The sequence below is a fragment of the Chionomys nivalis genome, chromosome 8 (assembly GCF_950005125.1).
Source record: "Chionomys nivalis chromosome 8, mChiNiv1.1, whole genome shotgun sequence".
Classification (NCBI taxonomy): domain Eukaryota; kingdom Metazoa; phylum Chordata; class Mammalia; order Rodentia; family Cricetidae; genus Chionomys; species Chionomys nivalis.
In genome coordinates, this window is record NC_080093.1 from 41,091,168 (window position 1) to 41,115,965 (window position 24,798).

At 36.4% G+C, this 24,798-nt stretch overlaps 1 protein-coding gene and 1 non-coding gene across 4 annotated transcripts in view; one reads left to right on the forward strand and one right to left on the reverse strand.

Annotated features, from left to right (window-relative positions):
* Vps13a (vacuolar protein sorting 13 homolog A) overlaps positions 1–24,798 on the forward strand; it is a 198,768-nt gene that overhangs the window by 104,949 nt on the left and 69,021 nt on the right. For all 3 annotated transcript variants that reach the window (XM_057777994.1, XM_057777996.1, XM_057777997.1), the window contains exons 40-47: positions 1,900–1,992; positions 2,742–3,098; positions 4,736–4,837; positions 7,315–7,473; positions 7,612–7,867; positions 9,743–9,903; positions 18,489–18,592; positions 23,015–23,297. In XM_057777994.1, the coding sequence (XP_057633977.1) occupies positions 1,900–1,992; positions 2,742–3,098; positions 4,736–4,837; positions 7,315–7,473; positions 7,612–7,867; positions 9,743–9,903; positions 18,489–18,592; positions 23,015–23,297 (1,515 nt within the window). The remainder of the gene's footprint in view (positions 1–1,899; positions 1,993–2,741; positions 3,099–4,735; positions 4,838–7,314; positions 7,474–7,611; positions 7,868–9,742; positions 9,904–18,488; positions 18,593–23,014; positions 23,298–24,798) is intronic.
* On the reverse strand, positions 5,045–5,116 carry Trnad-guc (transfer RNA aspartic acid (anticodon GUC)). Its single transcript has one exon. It is a non-coding gene; the product is annotated as a tRNA-Asp (tRNA).

Sequence of the window (24,798 nt, forward strand, 5' to 3'; positions counted from 1 at the left end):
CTTGAATTTTACTCTTTAATAAATTATTTGGTTTTCCAGGATTGGAAATGAAATTCAAGTACTAGGCACATACTTTTCCACTGACCTGTTTCTCCAGTCTGTGAATTTTATTCTTTATGTCTTTATAGATTCTCAGTAATCTGAAATACAACCACAAAATGTTGAGGCTGCTAAAGGAAGAATGAAAGTATAAATATTCCTCTTATGATTAACTAAAAATAGAAACTTACTTTAGGAGGATCTTATCACATAGCCCAGGCTGGTCATGATCTCATAGGTTTCCTGCTTTAGCTTCCTGAGTGCTGGAATCACTAAATGTACTACCATACCCAGTTAATTTTAAGTCAATATTTATTAATGATTATGACCTAAAATCGACTGTTTTTATAGTTCTCTGTCATCACTAAGAAAATAGAGAAAACAGAAAGTGGAGTCCATATTCACTTCTCTTTAGATTATGACACAATCTTCCATTCACCTTGCCCTTTTGGCATGTATGACCTGTATGACTTTGAAGGAGTAAGAGTTATACTCCCATGTAGGACTGCACATAGGTAGAAGGTCCATAACAGAGTAGTGGGTGGAAGCTAGTGGTTTTCTACAACGAAAAGGTTTATTATTATTATTATTTATAGAATGTTAGTTTAAACATAGAGGTGGGCATGGAGTTCTGGAGGTCTAGAATTATCCCAAGATAAGGTAATTGCACATTGGACTGCAACATTCCAATCCCTTCACAATACTGAAATTCTAATCAAATCATCAGACTCTGCACATACAATTCATTTTCTGGAATTTTCATTCACAAACTTTATATACTTTTTTTTTTTTTTTTTTTTTTTTTGGTTTTTCGAGACAGGGTTTCTCTGTGGTTTTGGAGCCTGTCCCGGAACTAGCTCTTGTAGACCAGGCTGGTCTCGAACTCACAGAGATCCGCCTGCCTCTGCCTCCCGAGTGCTGGGATTAAAGGCGTGCGCCACCACCGCCCGGCTTTTATATACATTTTTGAGAACATCATCCATGTTGCTCCTTGGGATTTTGAATGTTCTTACCAATGTTCCCTAAACATGTCAGATAAAGCTCTACATTCACCTAGTGAACTTTCAGAAGGAATTAAGTGTACTCATTCTTACCAACAGGACCAGTGAAGTACAATGAGGATGATGTGCTATTTAGCTGATAGGACTTAACCCTTACAAAATAAATATAGGGAAAATTCTGCATTTGGCTTAGGGGAGTATAGCTTGAAAATACCTAGGGTCATGAACCTAGGATATGTGTAGATGAGTAATCCAAGTGTATTATCTCTCTTGCAATTACAGTAAAGACTGTCACCTTGGGTATGGTTCTGAAATGTCACTGGGACCAGAGGATCTTTCTCTGAACTCATTTGCTTAGCTGTTGGTAGGAGGCTTCAGTTCCTTATCACCCCAGTCTCTCTCTAGACCTGCTTATAGAATAGTTTCTTCTAGGCCAGAGTAAATGACCAATAAGATGCTCTTATCAATGTTACTACAGTAACTTTGAGAATTAAAGTAATAGCATTGATATAATGCACCAATCATTGCATCTGTCTGATAGGTTGCTGTCATACATTGCAAAACCTCCGTGTTATTAGTGTGTGCCAGTAGTCTGAGATAAAAATGCTGAAGATCCTCAGTGATGGATGTATGACCAGCTTATGTACTCACGCCCAACATTTGTAAATATTTTGTTTACCATTCCTGCAGATCTCAGGAGCTTATTGTGAAGTTCATAGACTAAATAAATATCAGAATTGGGGTATGGGAGATGAATGCTTCATTTGCATTTTAATATTAGTATTATGCTAGTATTTTTGCCTATACTTTATTTTTATAACAATACTGTGTTGATTTAATAATAATTTTTATTTTATAGGTTTTACAGCCTTGTGACTTGTTTTATCAGGCTACTCAGATAGGAACAGATCCACAAATAATTGACATATCAGTAAAATCTCTTACACTAAAGGTAAGTTAAAACATAAACACTTAGCTGGGCAGTGGTGGAGTGTGCCTTTAAGCCCAGCAGAGACAAGCAGATCTCTGAGTTCACCCTGGCCTACAGGAGCTAGTTTCCAGGACAGGCTCCAAAACCACAGAGAAACCTGTCTTGAAAAAAAAAAAACAAAAAACATAAACATTTAAAATTGATTTGGTGGTATGTCTGTCTTAGCTGCTCAAGAGGCCAAAATATAAGAATCATAAGTTCCGGTCCTGCCTGAAGTACAGAGCACTGAGGTTTAAGCCAGCCTGGACAATTTAGACTCTGTCTAACCATCGCCATCACCATCAGAAAAAGGACTGATCTTCTTGTGTAGCAGTCACAGGGCCCAGGATAGACCCTGGTTGACAAAATGTATACATATATTTTTGGAAGTATATATTTTAATTTTATAAGATATTATTGTAAATTTTATGATAAATGCTTTATTTTGACTATAGTTGATATCTAGTATACATATAATTATCATATCTAGTTGGTGTAATAGTAACAAGATTTACAAATATTTTAACAAACGCATCTAAACATTTTTGTTGTAGAAAATTATATCTGTTATGCAGTAGTGCCTTTCAGTATTTAGTCTTAATTCTTCATGTTCAATCAGCAAATGTTTAGTCTTAATTCTTCATGTTCATTCAGCAAATGTTTAGTCTTAATTCTTCATGTTCAATCAGCAAATGTATGTAATCAATTTTTAAATTGTTTTCTCCATTTAGGTTTCACCAGTTATCATAAATACCATAATAACCATTACTTCAGCACTTTATACAACTAAGGAAACCATCCCAGAAGAAAGCACCTCTTCCATAGCACATTTATGGGACAAGCAGGATACTAAGAATCTGAAAATGTGGTTTCTTGAAGAATCCAATGAAACAGAAAAAGTAGTTCCATCAAATGAATTGATTCCAGGAGGAGAGACACTGAACTTGAATATTGATTCTATTTTTATAGTTCTCGAAGCTGGAATTGGTCATAGAACAGTGCCGATGCTGTTGGCAAAGTCACGCTTTTTGGGGGAAAGCAAAAACTGGAGTACTTTAATAAATCTCCACTGTCAGCTTGAGCTGGAAGTAAGCGTGTATATAATTTTTCAGGTTTTATGATGCTTCACATAGAATATTCTGGGATCTTATGTCACTTTTAAGTTGAATTTATTGTAAATAATGATACTGACTTTAAACCTATTAGAAGAAAGCTTACACATTTATGCCCTTGAGTGGTTGCATATATATATATATTTCTTTAAATTTCAAATTACATATCCATATTTTATATTTCAGCTGATTTTTATGAGCTTCAGAGGTGGTGCATTAGGATCTAGAGAGAAAGCCCAGCAGCTAGAGTGTCTTGCTTTTCCAAAGACTCAGAATCTGGTTCCCAGAGTCCATATCAGGCGGCTCACAAGTGCCTACAGCTCTGCCCCTACCACTATCTGGGGTCCTCTTTGCACACAGGGACCCACATGGCAGACATTCACACAAACACACATACATACATATAAATAAAAATAAAATCTTTTTGAAAGTGATTTATCAATACATAGTTGTCATGATTAAAAATTCTGATTTTTGAAACCCTGTCTCAAGAAAAACCAAAAAAGTTTTTAAGAACTAAGATTGAGTTTTTTTTTTTTTTTGAAAGTGTAGATTAAATTTTTGAATACTAGGTAAGGTCTTTGAGTTTTTAAAATGTCTCTACTGAGGATGTACTTGAAGTGTAGAGTGGTTGCTTAGCATGTGTGAGACATTGGACTCTAATCCCAAACTCTCCCAAAATTTTTAAAGAGAAAAAAATAATCAGAGTAAATATGTTTTGCCTCAGAATTTATAAAACTATTTCCATGGATACTTAAGATAAAATTAATTTAAGAAAGAGTCTGAGAATATAGATTAGTACTTGGATGCATACCTAATGTGTTAGTATTTTAATGCCAGCACTTCAGAAACAGAAAAATTATATATAATCATCTCCAATAATTCTTAAAATTATTGTACTTCATAATTTTCAAAAGCAGTCTGGTAGTCTACCTTTTAAAAGTGAAGCTGAAAATTTAAAAGCTTCTATTTTTATATGAAATGATACAGAATTATGTACTAACCCAGTTGTAATGCATTAGTACTACACTGCAGATTTTCAAATTGTGTATTTTGTAGAGGACTTTATCTGGGCTATTCGACAGGCACAGGCATTCAAATCCCGAAGCTATGTGGATGGTAGGAAAGCTCGCCATGTCACCACCAGCACACTAGTCGGTGGTGCTAGACTGGCAAGGTTTCAAGTGTTAGTAATTTGTGATGGATGAATGCAGGATTTGCTGCTGGTCCAGGAGAGAGACCAAGGAAAATTGCATTAGAAGGGGTTGTAGGGTTTGCAGGAAGGCTCATTGGAGGTTAGTTCACCACATGGTGAAAATGGAAAGAACTAACTCAGACAAGTATTCTCTCATTGAAATATGTGTACACATGTGTAAATAAATAAATGTCAAAGGGGGTTGTGCTAAAATGTGAAGGTATAATTTGGTCTCTAAGTCAGATGAAGAAAGTATGTAAGGAGTATATATAGAAAACTATTGACATGTAGAATAAAAAACTACTGGTATGTGGAAGAAATAGCACAGCCAAAATGAATGGTGGTAAGAAGTATCATTTAAAACGTCATTTTAGATAGTAGAATGCTTTATTTAAAAAATGAAAATTTCTCTTATTAGGTTCACTACTATAACGAAATGTTTGGTGTTTGGGAACCTTTACTGGAACCCTTAGAGATTGATCAGACTGATGATTTTAGACCGTGGAATCTTGGAATCAAGGTATATATGTGTGTGTTATTTTCTGGGTTTTTTTTTTTTTTGGTTTTTTGAGACAGGGTTTCTCTGTAGCTTTTGGTGCCTGTCCTGGAACTAGCTCTTGTAGACCAGGCTGGTCTCGAACTCACAGAGATCCACCTGCCTCTGCCTCCCGAGTGCTGGGATTAAAGGCGTGCGCCACCACCGCCCCGCAAAGGACGGTGTGTCTGTCTCCCCGTCGGGGAATCGAACCCCGGTCTCCCGCGTGACAGACGGGGATACTCACCACTATACTAACGAGGACGACGACTGTTATTTTCTTAAGTAGTTTCGGGCTTATAAATTAGTTGATGTATAGTTTTTCCATATATTTTCTGCTTCTGTATATGTGTATTGTGTGTTTATATATATAAAACTTAATTATTAACATCCTCAATCTGAGTATATTTGAAGTCTGAAAAAGAGTTTAGAAGAAAAAGCTTTCCAAAGTTTTTGACGATCTCCATATCACACTGTTGTAATATGAGCGGCACAGAAGCCATTAGCTCAGTCTGAGCTAGTCACATAGCTCTACAGACAAGCTGTCCCTTCCTTAACAAAAGCCAGAATGTGCTGCTCCTAGTTTCTTTTGTTAGAATGTGGATTACCTAAGGAGAGATGTTGGCTAAAGCTGATGACTTAAGAGTTCAGAGGTTCGGTGCTTCCTTCCTTTTGTTACTAAGAGGATGTCTTATAGAGATGCTAATTCATGGCCTACCTGACTGCTAGATGCGGACAGGACCTAAGCCCAGACACCTGGTTGCCTAGGAGACAGCCTAATGTGTTTCCCCCCCACTAAATTGAGATATAAGATGTTCCAAAAATAAAGAGGGATTCTGGCCTTTTCCAAGATGACCTTGTAAGCTGTGTCGGTTTTATTCCTCGCGACTCCGTTTCAACCGGGTTAGGGAATCTATGTTGGACCCACATGGGCTCCGACATCACACTATACACTTTAACTTATTTATTGTTAATATATGTGTGATTGTTTTGCCTGCATGTATGTCTGTGCACCGTATGCCTGCTTGGTGTCCACAGAGGCTAGAAGAGGACATCAGATCCTTTGGTACTGGTGTCACAAGCCATTGTGAACCACCCTGTGGGTGCTGGGAGTCAGATTCAGCTCCTCTGCAAGATAGCAAGTGCTCTTAACCACTGAGCCATGGCTCCAGCCCATATAATACCAGAAATGTAATAGACTTCCCTACAGTGAAAGTAAAAATTGTGACCTGCAGACTGATCATCAGAGATCCCATTCTTAACTGTGACCTTAGACTGCGGCAATGTTCTTTGAGGTTATGGTCAGTCCCACGTTCTTTTGTTCTGTGAATGGACTTCCTTCCTTCCTTCCTTCCTTCCTTCCTTCCTTCCTTCCTTCCTTCCTTCCTTCCTTCCTTCCTTCCTTCCTTCCTTCCTTCCTTTCTTCCTTCCTTCCTTCCTTCCTTCCTTCCATCTCTTGCTCCCTCCCTCCTCTGTTCATACCTTCCTACTTCCCCCTCACTTCTAATCCCCTGCTTTCTTCCTCTCTATTTCATCTTCTCTATATAATCTACTGAAGATTGTATGTTTATTTGCTTAAAATATATTGTGAATTTATGTAATCCTGAGAATCAGTGCCTTTAAATAGGGGAAATTGTGCTTGTGAGGCATGGTGTTATCTAAATTAATGCATACTTCTTACCTAATGGTGGGCTCCTACTTGTAGACCTGTAGACAAATTTTCAGGGCCCTAAAATAAGATAAAATATCTCTGAGTTCAAAGCCATCCTGGTCTACAGAACAATTTCAAAGACAGCCAGAGCTACACAAAATCTTTGCCTTGAAAAACCAAGGGGAAAAAAAAAGTAGGATAAAATAACAAATATATGACTAACTTGGCAAGTCTACCCTATTATATTTAAATGATTTAATTTAACTCTTTAGGATATATCAGATGACGGATTTTTAATAACTAATTTTATTGTTAGTTTTTAGATTAGGCTGTACATGGGCAGTGAGTTGCTGAATTCTGGAAAGAAGTATATAGTACACAAATTCCTGCTTCCCAGCAATGTTCTGCCACTTCCATCTGACTATGTTAGTGCCTAGTTCTCATCTGCTAACATGACAAGTACACTATACTACTCTTCTGGACTAATTTGTTGTGAAGTGCATGTGTTTGATTTACCTGTAGATTCCATATATACTTAGTAATTTTCAAAATTTTTCTTTCAAAGACAATAGAATTTATTTTCCTTTAGTATTTCCTCCTCTTGGCTTTGTGACATTACTTGGCATGTCCAAGAAATTTCATTGAACATTATATAGCCCATGTAATTCATAGCTCTCCACTGTGGCAGTGTAACCCATGGAATTTATAGCTTTCTTTCTGATGGTGTTTGTTTTTACTTTGCAGATAAGTTACATTATACTCCTAAAAGCAATTCTTTTCTTTTGTGTCTAATTTTAGTTTATCATTTTAGATGAAAAAGAAAGCAAAAGAGTCCATCGTTGAGTCAGATAGTGAAGAAGAAAACTACAAAGTACCAGAATATAAAACTGTTATAAGTTTTTATTCTAAAGACCAATTAAACATTACATTATCCAAGTGTGGCCTTGTGATGTTAAATAATTTAGTCGAGGTAAGAAAAGACAAATATTTGACATGTTGAATATTGAAGTATTTTACATTGACCCTTAAATGAGTAAAGTTGTTGTTGATCTAGTTACTTTTCTCATATACTAGAGTGTTCTCATTTCTTCCAAATTTTCCCTTTTAGGCATTTACTGAAGCTGCTACTGGATCTTCAGCTGTCTTCCTAAGGGATCTAGCACCATTTATGATTTTAAATTCTCTTGGACTTACTGTCTCTGTTTCACCAAGTGATTCTTTTAATGTACTTAATGTTCCTATGGCAAAATCATATGAGCTGAAAAATGAAGAGAGTTTAAGTATGGATTATGTACGAACTAAGGACAGTGATCATTTCAATGCAATGACCAGCCTAAGCAGCAAACTCTTCTTCATTATCCTCAGTAAGTGATACATTTCCTTTCTGAGATTTGTGAAGCTGTTTTGTAAAAGCTTACTCCTTTGTACTACCTTAGCAGCTGTTTTTGAGAAAAAAAAAAAGGTTTTCTAGTACAATGGGGACTACATTAATTACTGTTCCATTACTGAGGAAAAACACTATGACCAATGCAATTTACAGAAGAAAGAGTTTGTTGGGGATTACGGTTCCTGCGGGTTAGAGTCTACTAATGGCAGAGTAGAGGCAACAGGCGTGGTGGTTTGATTAGCAAGGGAAGCACTCCCACCTTGAACTGCAAGCAAGAAACAGAACAAAATGAGAATTGTGGGAGGCTTTGAAACCTGGAATCCAACATCCAGTGATGCACTTTTTCCAAAAGATGGCACCTCCTAATCCTTCCCAAATAGCTCTGCCAAATGGGGACTAAGTATTCAAATGCTAGAGCCTATGGAGGGTACAATCTCATTCAAGCCAACACGAGAACAGTATTTTTCTCTCCAGTATGTTGATTTCTTTAGTCACTACATCTTGGTATTCTAATTTCTGACTTTGCTTGTCCAGAGAATGGTATTATTAGAACTTGGAATAAGGATGAAAGATATTATATCTCACTCAGCTTTTCCATATCAGTGATAGGTGTGTCATATATTGTAACCATTATAGCTATGACTAAATATATATTTTACAAATGTTTTTAGGTGAGTAAATTTTTAAATGAATTAATTGCATATATTTATCTCTGTTTTGTTTTGGTTGGTTAGTTGAGTTTTTTTGTTTGTTTGCTTGAGACAAGGTTTCTCTGTGTACCCCTGGCTGTCCTGGAACTTGCTCTGTAGACCAGACTGGCTTCATATTCACTGAGATCCGCCTGCCTCTGCCTCCCAAGTGCTGCGATTAAAGGCATGTGCCACCAAGCCTCGCCTCTCTCTGTTTTAATGTTTGTAATTTTTTTTTATTTATTTTACGTGTACAAATGTTTGCCTTTTTGACTGTATGTGCTTCACATGCGTGTTTGATTCCCTGGAACTGGGGTTATGGATGATTGTGAGTTACCATTTTGGTACTGGAAATTGAATCCAGGTCTTCTGAAAGAGCAATAAGACCTCGTAACTAGTGGACCATCTTCTAGCCCCTTGCTAATTGTTTTGAATATTATGCCTATTGATGTGGAAGTCAGTTCTGCTTTTCACAAGTTACTCATTTTTATTGAAGGTAAAAACTGCATATAATTTCTTTGTCATAAAATCTTATTCACTGATATTTCAATCAGATACTGAAGGCAGTATTTCATGGAAGACTGTCTGAAAATCTAACTAGACTCAGAAGGCTGTTAATACATCAGTAGCTATTCTCATCATGAAGTAATGTTTAACAGATTGGTGTTATCAGGACATTGTCTATGAAGTGTTATTATTACTTTTATTTACTGTGAGAATTAATTTTAAGACTAGGGAGTCAAATTTATGTAAATTATGTAATTTTACTCCCAATATAGTATGTTCATGTTTTCTGAGTGTATATGAAATTTTCATTAATGAAATCTAAGTTGTATCTTAAACGTGACATAGAGAGTTAGAAAATTAAAAAGGGAAACCTATACTCACCTTGGTAGCTCCAGTAGTTATTAATGACAGCAAACTACTGATCATAAGCATTCCTCTCATTACTGTTTGCTTTCTTAATTGTGATGGTTTTAGGTTAAACTCCTCAGTGAAAACAATATTTCAGTTGTGTTTTTGATAAAATGCTTTGGAGAATTTAGGTGAATAATATCCTGTAATACTGATTATATTCAAAGACTTGTTTTTTTCATTTCATACATTTGAAATTTTTATATAGTAAATTCTAATTAACTTGAGAACATCTGTATTTGATTTAGCACCTGTTAACCACTCTGCTGCTGACAAGATTCCATTAACAAAAGTGGGACGGCGTCTGTATACAGTAAGACACAGGGAGTCTGGAGTTGAAAGATCTATTGTTTGTCAAATTGACACAGTTGAAGGAAGTAAGAAGGTAACAATCCGCTCACCAGTGCAGGTATGAAATAAGGACATTGGTAGAAGCTCTTATGATGTATTTGAAGTAGGCCAGGGATGTAGCTCAGTTTGTAAGGTGCCTGCCTTGGATGTAGGAAGCCCTGAGTTGGTCCCTAGCACCTTATATACTGTATATGGTGGTGAATTTTTTTATCTTAGAACTCTGGAGGGGAGGGCAGCAGGAATCATTCTGGGCTACTTAGTCAGTTTTATGCCAGCCTGGAATACATTTAAAAAAAAAAACAACCAATCTCAGAAAAGAGAAATATTCAAGTAAATCATTGCCAAAAGAATACAAAGTATTGTAGACACACCGCCAGTGTTCAGCACAGCATTCCTTTGACATGAGCACTGGAACATTATCATTTCTTAGAGAATTTCTTTGTTTTTAGTAGTTGATAAAAATATGCATCATATTTTGCTTAGTTTTATAGCATGTTTATATTTTTAAATAGTAAAACTCAAGAAAATTAGACTTATTGAGATATACATACTATAAATAGCATATAAAGTTTAGTTTTAACATAAAGATATACCTTCATAGCCATCAAGGTAGTGGATGATTTACTATTCAAAAAACTTCATTCTCTTCCTACTTTCCCTTCCTGTACATCAACTTAGTTCACAGTACATAATTTACACAGTCTTAAATTTTATATAGGCACAATAAAGAACAGAATATGACTTTTTTACTCACCAGAATATGCAGCTGATAAGGTTCCTGAGAAGTAGATCTGGTGTGTGGAGAATACCACATTTTAATTTTGAACAAGTCTTTGTATATGTAGAGGAGAGGTTTGAGGGTCAAAGTTTTCCATTTTGTTATTCAGTTGCTGTAAAGCAGATGATACTTTCTTCTTAGATTGTCCTCACTGGCCTTATATATTAGAGGTGAACTCTCCATTTTTCATTTATCTGTTTGTTTTTTTCACATTTTCTAACAAAATTTAATTTTAATATTATATTTTCATAGTTGATTTGTTTCTGGTCAGTCCTATTGTTTTACAGTACTTTTTAAACTATTTGCACTCATTCAAGACCTAGTGATTATATACGTATTGACTTTATATTAAATGCTAAAGTTTATATTAAAATAACTATTATTTAATAAATTCATAGTGCAGTGTAGTCAGCAGATAAGTAAATGATAATAAAGCATAATATTAGCATAAGTTAGGTGAGTTAAGATTGTGTATTAAACTCTGGTAACAGAAAACAGTATATTAGGTAGAATTAAAAATAGACATTCTATTGCCACAAAGCTATCAAATAATCATATCTTCATCTTTGTTTTGCAAGTATACAAATAATAAAATCAAGTACTTTCACAGGGAAAGCCAGTATTCAGGTAATAGAAAGGAAAAGAGATGGAGAGAAAAAAATTTACTACCAGATTCACAGTTCCAGTCAACCATAATGAGTAAAGTTTGTCATTGTGCTGCAAAGTTGGATGGCAATTTTATCTGTTTATTTGTATGACAATACCATACTCTCTTGATTACTCTGCCTCTAAGTCATAAATCATGGGATCCCTCCTTATTTTTTCCTAAAGTTTTTTTTATCTATTATAAGTATTTTCCTTTTTAAAAATAAAATTTATTATTATTAATTTTTTGTTTTTGTTTATCCATTACTGGCATTTAGAAAACAAATTATTATAACATTCATATATAATATTCCATTTTATTAGACCCATGTGTTTGTTCTAGTAGATTTCAGCAATTATATTTAAATAAAAGACATTTATTTTATATATTTTAGTTTATTTCTCTTGCAATTTTTTTTTTTTTTTTTTTTTTTTTTTTTTTTTTTTTTGGTTTTTCGAGACAGGGTTTCTCTGTGGTTTTTTTGGAGTCTGTCCTGGAACTAGCTCTTGTAGACCAGGCTGGTCTTGAACTCACAGAGATCCGCCTGCCTCTGCCTCCCGAGTGCGGGGATTAAAGGCTTGCGCCACCACCGCCCAGCTCTCTTGCAATTTTTTATCTTTATTGAAAGGTTATGAACAAAATTGTTAATGTGATGAATGATCTAGAGTTTCAAACATTAAACAACACTATTCTTAGTATAATTCTTTGCCTTAAAATTATTAAACTTCTAGAGTACTATTAGATTTGGTTTGCTTAAATTATGCTTAAAAATTTTTCATTTATATTCCTAAAAGATCTTGATCTAATGTTTAAATGTGTTTAGGGAAAGTTTGAATTGATCTAAGATATTGGTTGTTAAGATTATACTCTTCCATGTAAATGATTACTTATACTAATTCTGAGTTTCTGGGAAAATTTTCCAATTATTGATGAATTTATTTTTTAATTATTTATGATCCCTTTTTAAACATGTATAAATTTATAATGAGTGTAAGTCACAGACTCTATTTGAAGTAATCCAGCTACTTAAAATATTTTTATGTAATTTGTATAATACAATATTTTATTAGTCCTTTGAGAATTATATACAAGGTATCTTGATGACATTCATTCCCCACCCTATCCCCAGTACTTCCCAGATCCACCTTCTTTTCATAACCTCCCTGTGTCTGTTTTCTTTTTCTTTTTTTAGAAGAGACTGTCATACAGCAGATTCCTAAACTTCTTAAAATCTTTCTGCCCTTTTCCTCAATGTTTTCTGAGCCTTAGGTAGATTTTGTATTATAAATGTATTAATTGGTACTCTGCATTTTGATGAGTTTCAGTTTTCTTTAATGTTTTCTGCTGCAAAAAGAAGTTTTTTTGATGATAAAGTTTGAGATTTACATGTATCTGCAGATGTAAAGACAAATATTTAAAATGCAATTAGTGATTATATTGGGTTAATAAAAGGGCAATAATAATAGGTTCACCTTTAGGCTCCATGGTCTCACCAGCCATTGGTAGTTGGCTAAATTTAAAGTGCCAGGTATGGGGGCTGGAGAGATGGCTCAGAGGTTAAGAGCACTGACTGCTCTTCCAGAGGTCCTGAGTTCAATTCCCAGCAACCACATGGTGGCTCACAACCATCTGTAATGAGATCTGGTGCCCTCTTCTGGCCAGCAAACATACAGACAGAGCACTATACATATAAATAAATAAAAATAAATCTTAAAAATAAATAAATAAATAAAGTGCCAGGCATGAATTTGTTCCTATTGAAAAACCTTAGTCCAATGAGGTGACTGTTGGTGACCCTTAGGGTGTAAGTGCCACCATTATACATTTCAGAATATCTTGCCATTATGATCATTGTTGTGATTAAGGTGGGTAGGAATGTTGACTTATTTTTCTCCCTTGGCATCTAGCATGACTCCCTCCTATTCTTTGAGAGATAATCTTCAGGAGGAGGCTTCCAGTTCAGCTCCAGCTTAATGCTTCTAAATTCTATGTCTAAAGTGTGTAGTGTTTAGCAATAGTGCCTTACTTCTATTTCTGGAAGGACAATAACAATACCCTGTATTGTTTGAGGAATTGGTCGCTTGGATTTGTCTCACCTATGACTTAAAATGTTTTCTATGCCTGCCACTGGGATTTTGTTAGTCTACAATTTTTAAGGGAGCATTGTCTCTCAAGGTGGAATGTACTTCAGTTTAACTCTTGTGTGTGTGGGGAGGTGTATTTATATATTTAATTTTTTAAAATTTATTTATTTTTATATGTATGAAGGCATCAGATTGCCTGGAACAGGAGACACAGACAGCAGCAAGCTGCCATGTGGGTGCAGGGAACCAGATCCAGGCCTTCTGGAAGAAGAGCTAGCACTCCCAATCACTGAGCCGTCTTTCGAACATTTATATATGTAATTTTAAGTTAACATAAAATAACTCCCTATGGCTTTTTAAATGTGTAGTAATATATAACACTTTAAATCTTTTGTAATAAATGGATGCCATAACATACTAGAGATAAGCAAAAAATACTTAAGAAATTATTGTCAAAATAATCCTTATTGGTAATGATAATTTACTATATTTATCATGTTTTCAGATGTTTTAGAATATGTATTTTTTGAGTTTAGAAGTCAGGAAAAATAATGTCAAAAGTAAAATTTACCTGTGGTCTATTGCCAGATTTTTCTATGGGCTACCAGCTCTCAAATAACCACATGGAGACTTAATTATGAAACCTTGGCCTTAACTTAGGTTTGTCCCACTAGCTCTAATAACTTAAATTAACCCATTTATTTTAATTTATGTTCTGTCCCATGGCTTGTAACCTCATCTCTCCGTTCTGCCCATGCTGTTTCCTCTATCTCTGGCTGGCCACTCAGCCTTCTTCTTCACAGAGTTTTCTCTCTGCCTGGAAGTCCTGCCTATATCTCCTATCTAGCTATTGGCCATTCAGCTTTTTATTACAGCAATCACAACAATAAATTTTCACATAGTGAACTAATATTCCAAAACATTTCCCCCTCTTTCTAAATAAAAAAGAAAGGTTTTAGCTCTCATAGAATAAAACTATATAAAATAAGAACAATTATCGAGTATGACTTAAATTTACAATGTCCAGTCAAAGTTTGTATTTGTCAAAGTTGGAGAAATTACTCTATTATATATCTTACTTTGGTGAGTCCAAAGTTTTATAGCTAAGCTACTTTATATCATAACTTGTTTTACTATCATAACACTATCATTTTTGACCATAAATCATCATCTTATATAAACAACTTAAGCTTTTATGTTTTTCAACCTATAAATTTAATTAACATCTTTTAGGAAAAGCGTATTTCTATCTAGTCTTTAATCCTAATCAGAGACCCAAGAATGATAAAATATTCCTGAGTAAACAGGAAGTACACAGCAATCAACTTCCAAAACTATAGAAATGACAAAGACAGCTTGCTGCCTGGACAGTCACTCAAGGTGTCTCTGCAACATTGGGGCATCCATCTTTACCTATAGTCCTAGAATATCTCAGACTTTTCTGTGAAGTAGGAAATTTGAAGGACTGTACGACCTTGTCTTGGCAAAGTTCAGCAGTCGCTTCTTGTATGTCCTGCTTGTCCAAGCATACTGTCAGCAGTCAAGGAAAGGGAAGTTTCTTGCTCAGTGGCTAACTTTTTTAAGAAAGAAAACAAAACTTCATATGGAGATTCTTCGATGCCCATATTCTTCTCTAAAGTAGATTGGTGCTGCCAGGAGCATATATGTCTCACTGTCAAAAAGGTCTTATGTTATTAAACCAAGTAAAATGCCATATTCTGTATATCTCTGAAGTGTTTGAAGACTCTTATCTAAAATATATATAACCTTGAAAACATACCTGACATGGTCACAAATTTGTTAGATGTTTAACTACTAATGTGTATTTCTTAATTCTCCTAAATAGTTTGTAATAGTAACTTTCAATGTATAGAAATTTGCATTGCATTGTTAATTGAACTGTATAGGGACAATACATTAAGAAGAGAAACATATATACCATAACAAAATTAATCTGTAGAAGGGAAGGCATAAGAGTATAAGCAATGGAGGAAGGGGGGAGTATTGTGATATGTCAGCCTCTGGATATGGATATGAACTCAAAATAACTATAGTTGTTTTGTTTTGCCAGTTTGGTGTAAAAAGTTTGCCTGTGGATATAGTTTGTATTTTCTTTCTAGGAACACTGATTATCTCTTTTTCACTATTTGTTAGTAATTAGCTTTTCCTTCTGTGCATTTCCCTGTTTATTCTGTTTCCATTTTCATTGTGCTTGGAACTTTTTAATTTTTGTGTGTGGAAAGATATCCCATGCTCTTTAGTAGACATAATTAACATAGTAAAAATGGCAATCTTACCAAAAGCAATCTACAGATTCAATGCAATGTTTATCAAAATCCCAGCAAAATTTTTCAAAGACCTCAAAAGAATTGTACTCACCTTTATATGGAAAAGCAAAAAACCAAGGATAGCCAAAACAATCCTGTTCAATAAAAGAACTTCTGGAGGCATCACAATCTCTGACTTAAACTCTGCTACAGAGCTACAGTACTGAAAGCAGCCTGGTATTGTCATAAGAACAGACAGGAGGACCAATGGAACTGAATAGAAGATCTGGATATCAATCCACACATCCTCAAACACCTGATCTTTGATAAAGAAGCAGAAAAATATCAAATGGAAAAGAGAAAGCATATTTAACAAGTGGTGCTGGAATAACTGGGTATCAACATGTAGAAAAATGAAAATAGACCCATATCTATCACCGTGCACAAAACTCAAGTCCAAATATATCCAAGACCTCAACACAAAGCCAGCTACACTGAACCTTATAGAAGAGAAAGTGGGAAGTACACTTGAACGTTTTGCCACAGGGAACCACTTCCTAAATATAACCCCAGCAGAACAGGCACTGAGAGAAACAATTAATAAATGGGACCTCCTGAAACTGAAAAACTTCTGTAAAGTAAAGGACATGATCAACAAGACAAAGCGACAGCCTACAGAATGAGAAAAGATCTTCACTAATCCCACATCAGTCAGAGGTCTGATCTCCAAAATATACAAAGAACTCAAGAAATTGGACACAAAAAGATCACATAATCCAATAAAAAAAAAATGGAGTAAAGACCTAAGCAGAGAGCTCTCAACTGAGGAATCTAAAATGGCTGAAAGACACATAAGGAAATGTTCAACATCCTTAGTCATCAGAGAAATGCAAATCAAAACAACTCTGAGATTCTATCTTACTAACCTGTAAGAATGGCCAAGATCAAAACCACTGATGACACCTTATGCTGGAGAGGTTTGGGGGAAAAGGGAACACTTCTACATTGCTGGTGGGAATGCAAACTGGTACAACCCCTTTGGATGTCAGTGTGGCGATTTCTCAGAAAATTAGGAAACAGCCTTCCTCAAGACCCAGTAATACCACTTTTGGGTATATATCCAAAGGATGCTCAATCATGCCACAAGGACATGTGATCAACTATGTTCATAGCAGCTTTGTTTGTCATAGCCAGAACCTGGAAACAACCTAAATGCTCCTCGACTGAAGAATGGATAAGGAAAATGTGGTACATTTACACAATGGAATACTACACAGCAGAAAAAAAGAACATCTTGAATATTGCAGGAAAATGGATGGAGCTAGAAAACTTTATTTTGAGAGAAGTAACTCAGACACAGAAAGACAAGTACCACATGTACCACAAGTACCACAAGTACCACTCATAGGTGGTTTTTAAACGTAAAGCAAAGAAAGCCAGCCTAGAAACCACAATCCCAGAGAACTTAGACAAGAATGAGGACACTGAGACTTACGTAGATCCAACCTACATGGGAAGCCAGAAGTAGAAAAAGACAAGATCTCCTGAGTAAATTGGGAGCATAGGGACCTTGGGGGAGAATTAAGAGGGGAGGGGAGAACCAGGGAGGGGAGCAGAGAAAAATGTAGAGCTCAATAATTATAAAAAAAAAACAAAAAAACTTTGAAAACCCAGAAGACTGGGTTGAATACCAGTGTTTTTGTACTTGGGAGGTGGAGAAAAAATATACATAAAAATAAAAAACTGCCGGGCGGTGGTGGAGCACGCCTTTAATCCCAGCACTTGGGAGGCAGAGGCAGGCAGATCTCTGTGAGTTGGGGACCAGCCTGGTCTACAAGAGCTAGTTCCAGGACAGGCTCCAAAACCACAGAGAAACCCTGTCTCGAAAAACCAAAAAAACAAAACAAACAAACAAAAATAAAAAACTAAACAAAGAACTCCTTGTTTCAGCCAGTAGCTTCTGAATTAAGACTAAGAACTTCCTTCCCTTTTGCATACAGAAATTTTAACTGTCTTGACCTTGTGTAAATAACTATAGTTGATATTCAGAGGCCGACACTTCACAGTACTCCCCTCTACCTCCATTTCTTACATTCTTTCTGCATTCGTTTCAGTGTTCTCTAACCTTGAGGAGAGTGTGTGTGTGTGTGTGTACATGCACACTTTTACTGGGTAGGTTCTTTGACAATTTAATACAGGTGTAAAGTATATTTTGATTATACCTCCTACCCTCTTTATTCTTCCTTCTACCCTGTTATACACTTTCTTCCATACAACTCTCCTTTTCACATTCATACAAGTTTTTTGTTGTTGCAAGGAATCACTCCATTTGTTTAAATTTGAATTCTGTATATAGGAAATGTTAATATTCCTGTATTTAATCAACTTTATCCCATACCCTTTCTCTAAATGCTCCCTAAATACCCTCCCTTTCCTAACTTCATGTTTTTTGTTATTTTTTTTTAATAGCACACCCAGTCCAACTAATAGTGCCCTTTATCTGCATCTGTGTAGGCTCATCCACTAGAAGATGGACAACCTACCAGGGTCAGTCCTTCTGAAGAAAACTGAGTCTTTCTTCCCAGGTGGCCATCAGTGGCAAATAGCTCCCAGCTGCGGTGGTGCCTTACTCATCTGTGCTGGAATATTGACTGGCTTAAAGTTGTATTTTTCTATAAAATATAAACCTGGATAGTTCCCCCCCTTTTTTTTTGAAGATAAATAATTGTATGTTTGTTTCTTCTAATTTATATGACCAAGCTGAATAGTGCCTGGTAGATTCTATATTAAGATTTGTAGATGGACAAATTTTTAAAATAACTTTCTTATACTATATTAAGTATGGTTTTTTTTTTTTTTTTTACTCAGATTAAGAATCATTTTTCAATTCCAATTTCCGTTTTTGAAGGGGATACGTTATTGGGAATTGCTTTACCTGAAAATGAATTCAACATACCATTAACATCTTACCGGTGAGTTTTTTTCTTTATCTTTTTCCTTGCCCTAAACTGTTTAGAGAATTTTTGGATTCAGATTCTATATAGATAATGTTTTTAAATTATCAAATACAAGTTTTAAAAATTGCTTTAGAAAACTATCTTTTGTGTATGGATAATACTATAATCTTAAATATTTAAATACTTAAACTTGATGTAAACATAATACAAACACACACACACACACACACACATGATTTATTAGACTGGTTTACAGGCTGTGGTCCAACTACTCCAACAATGACTGTCTACCAACAAAAGTTCTAAAAATCATGTAGTTCTTCAATCCACAAAGCTGGTTGTCTTAATTGATCTATAGTATGCACTGGAATCCCAAAGAGGTAGGCTCTAATGTTAGTGAAGGAAATGACTTGCTAGTGAGAGGGAGAGAAAGCAGGCAAAAAAAGAGAAAGGTTTCTTCTTCTGTGACTTTATATAAGTTCCTAGCAGAAGGTGTGACCCAGATTAAAGGTGGATCTTCACACCTCAAAGATCCAGATTTGAAGTGAGTCTTCCCACCCCAAATAATTAATAATAAAAAAAAAATCCTTCACAAGTATGCCCAAGGGTTTGGGTTTTAATTAATACCACATGTAATCAAGTTGACAACCAGGAATAACCATAACAGTAGGGTAGTGTTGAGATTAGGTGAAGAGGAACATTACCGTGAATGGTTTGTGAATAAAGATCAGGCAGTTTTAAAAGATAAGATTTTTGTGTAGAGGAGTAGGAATTCCTTCTGGACAGTGCTAGGGCAGGAGAGGGACTTAAGAGCTGCAGTTCTCAGTGAAGTTCTTACTCCTAGCTTTACACACTTTATCTCTACTTAGTAGTGTCCAGTTTTTCTTTACTGCCTCGGAATATTTGATGTCTTTTATTTCAAGCTCTTCATTCTCCTTTTATTTTGAACCTCTTCTATTTTTATTAGTTCTTTTACTTACTTTACAGTGATATTTTTCTACTCAGATCCTCAGAAATCAGCTTTCTTGCAAAATTTTCCCATTATCAAACATTCCCTGTTCTGTGTGCAAAGAGTATTCTTTATTCAAAGGCTTCAAACTATTGTTTACATTTGTTTGTTTGTTTGCTGTAGTATAACAATTTTATTGTTGTTTTAATATTGCTTTCTCTCTAAAACTAAAAATATACTCATTTTTGTATTTTTATTTTTATCTTCTAATTGGTACATAATAGGTCCCATGAGTATTTTACTATCAAGTTATACATATTGTTTCATTCCTAAATTCCAACACTTGGAACGAGACAAGAAGACTGCCATAAGTATGAAGGCAGTGTAGGGTACGCGGGATTTCAAGCTAGCGTAGACTACAGACTAACTTAATGTAAATAAACAAATACTTTGCCAGACTGCATGAGTTTATTGGCCTTAATTTGAGGGGAATTAGTTTTTATGTAATATTCAAAATCAGAATGTAAAGTAGAATAAAAGTTATGGGGATAATGTAGTAGTAGAATAGGAATAAAAACTGTTTTCGCATTAGTTTTGTGTGGGGGCCAGAAGTCCATTGTTTAATATTATCTATAATTCCAGAGCACTAGTATTTGAATTTCACAACACAATAGGTGTGGAAGTTTCAGTGTCCAATTGAGTCAAGCTACAGTAACATCACATGTAACATAAAAACATATAGAAGATATTTAAACTTTTAAGATTAAATGTTAGGAAAGTGATTAGGTATATAAGTTGTTTTGACAGCTCATCTATAAGAGATAGTTAGAATTGTAACTAGTTTTACAGATAAAAGATATATAGAGAGAGGATTAGTTCAGAAGCAGAGTGCTTGCTTGACAAATGTGAGGTTCTATCCTCAACACTTGGAAAATACGGTTAATAAAAACAATAGGATTTTCTTTTTTAAATTATTTTGCATAATTCCTTATTGGAGGAACTCCAGTGTCTGCCCCACACCCCTGCAGCATGCCCCCCAAAGTTAATTCAAAACAACCAACAATAAATTCACCTCAATCCTCCACGTTCCCAACACCTCTTCAGTCATCCTAATGGCACTGGGACTTTTGTCCAAGCAGCTATGTACAAAATGTTCATTGCATTGAATCATTGATGTGGTTCAGTGCCTTTGGCACGCCATCATCACTGGACTCTCAGTGAAATTCCTCTTGGATATACCATCCTGAGTCGGGGAGATCCTGTAGCTGTTGTTCCGCAGTACCAGTCCCTTCGCACACTCCAGCAGGTCATAGATGGGGCAGATGTTAGGGTGGCCCCAGGATGTGACTCTTGGTGGTAGCTGAAGTGGTCAGTCTTGGCCACCAGGACTGCTTCCTCAGGCACAGGACAGAGCCAGCTCTCCTAGGTCCATGCCATCAGGGCCAGTTCTTGCAAGCCCCTAGTGAAGAGCATAGCCATCTCTCCTGAGTGCAGAGAGTGGGGTTCAGCTCTACCATGGGGGATCAGAGCCAGCTCTACTGCAGTGTCTGGCAAGGGGCAGGATCAGCTATCCTAGAGCCAGTGTGGGGCAGGGCTGGCTCAGCACGGCCCTCAGATTTCAACAGAAATGGTTCCTATGACCCTCTGTGGTAATAGGAGTCATGAACATCATCCCAGACTCTGTTGTTTGGCCATGAACCTAGACATGGCCCAGGGCACTAGCCCAAGCCCAAACAACACCATGGCCCCAAATGGCTGGGCAGACAACTCAGATCAGTGTGGCCCTGGTGGCAGCACTGTCTTCAAACAGCAATATGGCCACAGGTTATGTCCCAGACCTCAGGTATCCATGTGACCTTTGGTACCATGGGCCATGGATATCAACACAGACCCTGACTTTGGTAGGGCCTTAGACCTAGACCTTGTCTTCAGTAGCAGCCCAGACTTGAATGTCACCGTAACTCCAGGTGGCAGCATAGGGCATTTAGATTGGCATGGCCCCCATGGCAACAAGGCCCTTGGACACCAACATAGCCCCAGTGGTGGCCCAGACCCCTGGCATTAGCATTGCCTTCGATGATGTCAGGAGCTATGGACGTTGTTGCAGACCCTGGCTGCAGTAGGGTCACAGATTCAGACATGGCTGGTGACAGCAGCCCTTCCCAGATGATGCCATGGCCCCAGTGGCAACATGGCCACAGGATATGGCCTACACCCAGAGTATCCATGTGGCATTTGGTGGCACCGTAGCCCACAGACTTCAGAAACCCTGACTGTGGTTAGATCACAGACCCAAGCACAGTCCCCAGCAACAGCCTAAGCTTGGATATCACCATGGCCCCTGGTGGCTGCACAGGTCACTGAGGTTGGCATGATTGATCCCCGCAGCAGAGTGGCCCTCAGACACCAACATGGTCCCAAGAGGATGCCCAAACCCCTGGCATCAGCATGGCCTTCTATGGTATCAGGAGCCACGGACACAGATATGGCCCTCAGCAGTAGCCTTGGCTGGGATGGCACCATGGCTGCAGGTGGCAGGAGGAGTACTCAGAATGGCATGACCCTAATGGTGATATAGCCCTGGGTGCCAACATGGTTACTGGTTGTGACCTAGACCACGCTCATCAGTTTCCATGGACATCAACGAATACCCTCGCCACATTAGGGCCACGAACAACATGGCCCTCAGCAGCAGGCCTGACCCAGTTGACACCATGGCCCTAGAGGCAGCACAGCCCTCAGACACCAACATGGCCACATGGCCTAGGCGCCCTGGGTCCTCAAAGCCCAGGCTTTCTGAAGCATCCATATGCTCCCTGATGCCCTGTGGCTCAGGCAGCCAAAAGACACCCACTCTCATAGTTTGGCCTGTCAGAAGAAGCATCTACATGCCCGTCTGGCACCTTGCCAAAGAAATTTCTTAGAAATGATTCTTGGATGTAGCTTAATCACATACACACACACACACACACACACACACACACACACACACTGCTCTTAGGGCTGGGGAAATTGATCAATAGATAAAGTACTAAGACTTAAATTGTCAAAAGTCATGTAAAAGCTGTGTGTGGCAGTGTACCTATAATCACAACATTGGGAAGCAGGAGAGGTGATTCTGGGTCTTGAGGGCCAGCCAGTCTAGCCATCAGAGCTTCATACTTATCGAGAGACCTTAGTCTTCCCATGGAAATGCATGTACCCTCACATGTACATATCACATAGAACAGTATTTATCCAAAATATTTAAATACACACACACACATATACACATATACACTAAAGTTTGTAAAAATAATCATGATCAAAATAAAACTTGGTTAGCATCTGGAAAATTGGGGTACCCCTGTTTAGGTTATGTAGCTCTGAAACATATGTAAACCAGCACTATTTATAATAATACTGAAGGGAGTCATTGTTCGAAGCAATAGTATTCAAATTTAAGGTTTTTAAAAATGCATTTAAATTATATTCAATTTTTTGTGTAGATCATCGCTTTCTTTGAAGCCAGATGATAAGGACTACCAAATGTGTGAAGGAATTGACTTTGAAGAAATCATAAAATATGATGGACAACTTCTAAGGAAGAAGTGCAAATCTATACACGCTTCTAAGAGATCATTTGTTATTAATATTGTCCCAGAAAAAGATAATTTGACTTCTCTGTCAGTGTATTCAGAAGACGGCTGGGACTTACCATATGTAATGCACTTGTGGCCACCTATCCTCATTCGGAATCTTCTTCCCTACAAAATTGCTTATTACCTAGAGGTACTTGGCAGTTTCTGAGTGTCTTCTGTCTTCGTAGTTTGATTTACTTAAAGTTATAAACAAAAGTTTTTTAATTTGTGTCCAAGATTACAGCATTACTTAAATATAAGTATTTATCAATGTGAAAATTTTAATATCATGCTTAAAAAGATGATTTAGAGTCTTCAAGCCTCACAACCTGAGTTGAATCTCCACAACTCACAACCTCCATAAGTTGATATCTGACCTCCACAGCAGGCCTTAGCATTTTCTCCTACATAGAATAAATAAACAAAATGAATTTTCAAAAACGATAATTTAAGAGAAAATATTTTTCATTAATTTATCTTAGAAATCTGTTGAGCTCTATTTAATTATGTACAAATATGTGATTTGCACAAATATAAATAAGTTTATACAGTAAATGACTTATTCATCATCTGAACATACCATTTATTTCATAGCCCTTTCTCTTCATATGTAGTTCATGTATTGTATGTTTAAATGATGGTTACTGAATTATAAAATAAACATGGGCATTTGTTTTGAAATAACATTCAAGTGTAATACCCATACAATTAAAGCTTGCAGTTTTATGAAAATTCTCTGAAAATCTTATTTCCTATAAAGATCCTTTTTCTATTAAGTATTTAATTTTAGATTAAGTAGGTGTTTTCTCCTTTCTAAGTTTTTTTTGTAAATCTTTTTATTTCAATACTTATCAAACATAAAGCAGTTCTTCACTGTAACCTATTCATTGTAGGCTTATTTAACTTTGTGAACTGCAGTATTTTTACTGTTTTGTGATATATTTTTAAGTAGGAGGAATTAACTTATCTGTGGTTATGTTTTTACATGTGGCAGATTATCATAGTGATAAATAGTTGAGTTGGTACTTGGCCACTATGACTTGGAATTGTATCCTAGCTCCACCATGACTCTCGGAAACATGGTTATCATTCATCAGCTACGTTAGCGCCACCAGCACTGCAGTTATTGCTCTGTAGAATAGTCTGGTGGTTCAAGTTCGCACAGTGATGTTAGTTACAACTTAAGAGTTCTGTTATAATGGTAGGAAAGAGCTGAAAAAGAGACACTAGGAAAGTCATAGAGATAAGAACTAAGGTAATGAAGATGTGAGTGGAGAGAATAATCATTTTTGAGATGTAATAAACTCATAATGGATGAATTGGCTGTTTCTAAAAATGGCAGACAGTACAGTATGTATTGCCTTTTAAAGATTATGATAGCTTTCTTATGTGTTTCTGTTATTTTTAGTTTTCAAAACTACAATAACCAGTAGATAGGTAGGGCTTGGTTTAGTTTTACTGATTATGGCATTACAATCACAACTTGCTATGAAGTTTCTCATGTCATTTAATCTTAGCCTTTTGTAGCAGTTGATCTAGAGCGTTTTAATAATGATCATTACCTAAGTGTAGATCAAGCACTAGGGCAGCCACAGCTTGAGGAACACTGATGACTTGCTCTGACAGTTACTTCAAAAGAGTTTTGTGTAGTA